The sequence below is a fragment of the Empidonax traillii genome, unplaced genomic scaffold (assembly GCF_003031625.1).
Source record: "Empidonax traillii isolate 1590-97213 ecotype Southwest subspecies unplaced genomic scaffold, ASM303162v1 scaffold785:size696563, whole genome shotgun sequence".
Classification (NCBI taxonomy): Eukaryota; Metazoa; Chordata; class Aves; order Passeriformes; family Tyrannidae; genus Empidonax; species Empidonax traillii.
The window spans coordinates 906-5086 of record NW_020955978.1 but is presented as its reverse complement, the minus strand read 5'-3'; the positions used below and the strand labels follow the sequence as shown (position 1 = coordinate 5086).

The 4181-nt window shown below is 45.0% G+C and overlaps 1 protein-coding gene across 1 annotated transcript in view; it reads right to left on the bottom strand.

The window, feature by feature from the left end:
* The window catches only part of FRMD4A (FERM domain containing 4A), a gene marked incomplete at its 5' end in the record, with an annotated part of 95226 nt that extends 92305 nt beyond the window's left edge, over window positions 1-2921 (bottom strand). The window contains one exon of the mRNA XM_027901462.1: window positions 2761-2921. Coding sequence (XP_027757263.1) covers window positions 2761-2921 — 161 coding nt within the window. The remainder of the gene's footprint in view (window positions 1-2760) is intronic.
* Window positions 2922-4181: the final 1260 nt, after the last annotated feature.

Here is a 4181-nt window from a genome sequence, read left to right as displayed (position 1 = left end):
ACGGAAGAGAGTAAAGACACTGGAGATCAGTGTTCAACAATGTCAAACCCCAAGGAAACGTGTGTCAAAAGACAAAGCTTCAGCAGTGCCGCAGAGATTTTAAAAAGGGAGGAGAATTTCACACTGCAAAGCTTGTGAAACTTCCTATTTTCAGCACGGTTCTTCCAAGAAGCCTTTTCTTAAGAAGGCGGGCTTCCCTTTAAATGTACTTTTAGAGCAAGCTAAAATCTGTGGCATCTTTTGCAGGCATGCTGCCCATCAACATTGCTGCAGGAGTGTTGAGGGTAAAAACAATCCGATGCTCACATAAAAAAGGTGAAAATGTAAATTCTCCTCTTCACAAACTACCATTCACTGTTCTTGCCTGAGGCTTCATCTCTTCAGTAGCTACACAGTGTGATTGAATTGTACATTTACTTCGACTAGAGGGAAAAACCCACACCATTACTAAATCCCGATGCAGCAAACAGATTTCTGTGTCATGAGCATCTGGCACATCCAGTTACTTGTATTACTATCTCCCCAATTAGGATGCCCTGCACCAATCTAAGCTTTGTCATCTGCAATGCTTGGGAGGGGTAATGCAAGAAGGTATCTGCAAACACAGGCAAGCCTTTTCCAATGATATAGTAGGTGTTATGGGCACCCAGTCCCTTAAAAATGAACACATCTGCGATTAGGTATGGCATAGCACTAATAATCTCTGCTTTCCAGACTGCTACTCATCCCCCAGATTATGAAAATAAAACCCCACCTATGAGTGGGTCTCTTCACAACCTTTCTGTCAGCCCTTGCTTTTGTTCCCAAGCCAGAACTGAAACCACTGGGTAACAGATATGTGGGGCCTTTCCAACTTCAGCCATCTGGCTGGAGTTGGTTTCTTCGATTGCCTTCTGCTCAGATCAGATCTGAGGATGAACATGGGAACCCTTTATGTGCTGAGAAACTTTTTCAACTTCTGCCAGTGTCTGACATCCGCAGGGAAAATAAGCGGTAGAAAAGCCATGGTAAGTTAATGCCTGTTCCTAACTCTTGAAGCATCTGGCCTTCCACTCCAATCCAAATCATAACTCAGTGTGACAATCCACTCATTACTGCCCCCAGTAAAAGTCCACAATCAGTCTGGTTTTCACACACACACACTTCAGTCATCGAATGCTGTTTTTTTCCCCCTACGGATTGCAATTCCAGAACAGGAGGGGTCACTCATTCACTAACTGTTACATGGATCCATATCCTAGGATGTCTCTTGGCTATGATCCTGATAGAATGACTGGTCTCCACTGTGCTGCCAACTTTCATAAAACAATACAGATGGCAATATTTATGCTTGTTGAGTGGTCTTTGAAATGAGTATGAGAGCGGCTCAGTAGCACCAGCTTTCACACATTTAACAGTTCCACTCCTAAACCCCGCACTTAGCTCTTGCTCAGCCAGAGCTTTCCCTGCTTTCCATGGGATCCCTGTCCCAGCACAGACTCCTCAATTTGGCCCCTAGACAAGATGTTTGATAACAGAGTTGATGTGTACTTAACGAGCCTCAACAGTTTTGTTAATTCTAGGCACAGGTGGATCTGGATCTTACACACTGGAGTTGTTCAGCTCTGATCTACCCTAACGGTTTGAAGCCCTCAAAATATAGACTAAACTCTTCTCTTGAGAGACAGCAGGCAAATTCTGGACTCATGGGGCCATCCACCACTAAACATGGGGACATAACAGAACAAAGAGTCCTTTCTCTTGAAAACCCTCCCTTGTAATGGAAGTTAAATGAATGACAATCACTATGCAAGTTAAAAAAAGGCTTCACTCAGGGGAAGAAACTCAAAAGTAGGTCTTCATTTTTTGTGGGCACTATGGAATGAATGAGAGTGATGTCAGATGTAATATAACACTGGAGTGGAAAGCCTAACAGAAAAAGACACGGTAACGCTGCACTGGCTAGTTCTAGACATGAGCTATCCATTAAAAGTAAGTCAAAAACCTCAACTTAATTTTGTGCATATGCCATCCCAGCCCCCGGCCTCTCTCTGGGCGTTTCAAAGCTGCAAGAGCAAATTTGTCTTCTCAGAAAAAAACTCCCTTGGAGGCAAAGGCACTGTGTGCACAAGAGCACTGGCAGCTTCCAGCAGCTTCCAAGCACTAACAGTTCCTTGTAAAAATCCCAGATGAGGTTTGAAGCTCCCAAACTACAATAATCTTCACTAAAACTTTTCTAGTCTGATCCAGCCATGTGGAAGCCAACTGGCTGCCTTAAAATGCCATAATTTGCTATTTGTGAGTTCAGAAGGTGAATATGACAGAGCTGTACAGGGATTGATTTGGTCCCTGACAAAACGCACACCCTGGGCACAATCCAGAGGAAATGTGGCTCGCCGGTGAGGAAGCGAGTGTTTTCCCTCCAGGTTGCTGGCTCAGATGGGTTATCCTGGCAGAAAGAGGGCTTTGTTCTTCAGCCCTACCCAGCTTGGACTTTCCAGTTCAAAGCCCACAAATAAAAGTGTAAAGACATAACATCTGATCTTGTCCTCATGCAACATTTCTCTGTGGGCAGCTCTGGGTGTTAGTGTGGCTACTCCTTGTTTACACTTGAGTGAGAAGAGTTTTCAAAGACAGCTCAAAAGAAACCTCTGCAGAAGTGTTTGTTAGTCCACAGGTGTTTCTACAGTGTGAGAAACCCACAACCTCATTTCCTGGTCTGCAGGGAACAGGTTGTCCATAGCTGTATCCCATGGGAAGGGCTCACCATCACGCACTTACCTGACACAAAAGTACAAAACAACCGGTCCTGACTTTTTGGGGAAGTCATGTTCCAGCACCCGTCGGTCCAGCTGAAGCCAGTTCAAGTGTCCCCTGGGAAGAGAAGAGACAGTTTTGAGCCTGGCACCAAAGAGGTTTCTCGCTCCTCGTGGCAATGAGGTCTGAGGTGTTACAAAATACGAGCTGAAGCACCTGCTATTTGCCCTTGACTATCGCATGATATTTGAAAAACACACAGTAAATGTTTGAGGAGCGGAGGCGATATCATCCTGGCAGTGCTTCAGTCTGGGAATCGAACTGCTAAAGTTCAATCTGTCAGGGTGAAAGCTGGCAGCACCGAGCAGGCAGGACAGCCCAAAATGTTATAAGCTTCACCTTTTTATTACAAGCCCCTGGAGCAGTTGTATCATTAAAAGTCTGTCAAGATTTTCATTGGAAATCCTTATGGTTAAGAGTTTCCACGACGCCTGCAGTATTTCACTCAAGGCTAAACCTGACTCTACAGCCTGAGACAGTTTATTTACCACCCACATGCCTGCAATAGCCTCTCTAGGATTGCCCAGCCCTCGTTTTTCCTTCTTCAGAGAGCTCTTGAGAAACAGCTGCTCTGTGAAGCGTTCCAGCTCCAATTACCACATGCTGCTTTTCTTTTGCCTAGATGGTACCTGTCGTTGTTATTTTCTCCTGTAATTTATCCATTCGTGCCTTGCTGCTGGAAGCTTTCCTGGGCAGGAGCTCTGTTCTTTGTCACGTTCCCCACGTTGTAGAGTGCTGTGTGTGTGTGAGGGGGACTTTATAAATACCGTTATTTGTATTACAGGGGCATCTTACTCCCCTACCGAGATAAAGGCCCTGTTAAATTAGGCACTGTGGAAATACCTAGGGTAAAATTCAGGCCCCACTGGATCTGGCCAGAAATTTGCCATTGCCTCCAGTGATGCTAGGGCTGCATCCTGTGAGCTTTTTGCTATTGATTTCAGCCAGACCAGATTTCACCCATAGGGAGAGGCAGCCCTTGCCTTCAGTGCTCTGCTGTCTAGACAAGCAAGGAGCGAGAGAGCTGAAGTGATTTGGGGGGAGAATCTTGCAGCAAATAAAGCAGGAAATGGAACTCAGATGTCCTGAGCTTTATTCCAGTGCCTATTCACCAGCTCATGCTAATCCTCAAGAATAATTCTTCATTCCACTGTAAATTAAAAAAAAGAAAAAGCCAAAAAAAGGAGCTTGGTTTAAAAAAAACCCCCACATTAAATTAACTTCTAGAATTGCAACAAGCCGTAGCAATGTACCCTGTCAGCAAACACACTCAGCTTTCACAGGGGTCTGCCTGTTCCTCCTTGAAGGAAACATAAGCTTTGGGCAACTGAGAAGCCCCTTTGGAGAGGAGGCAGTGACATTTCTGTAGCAATTTAACTGGATTT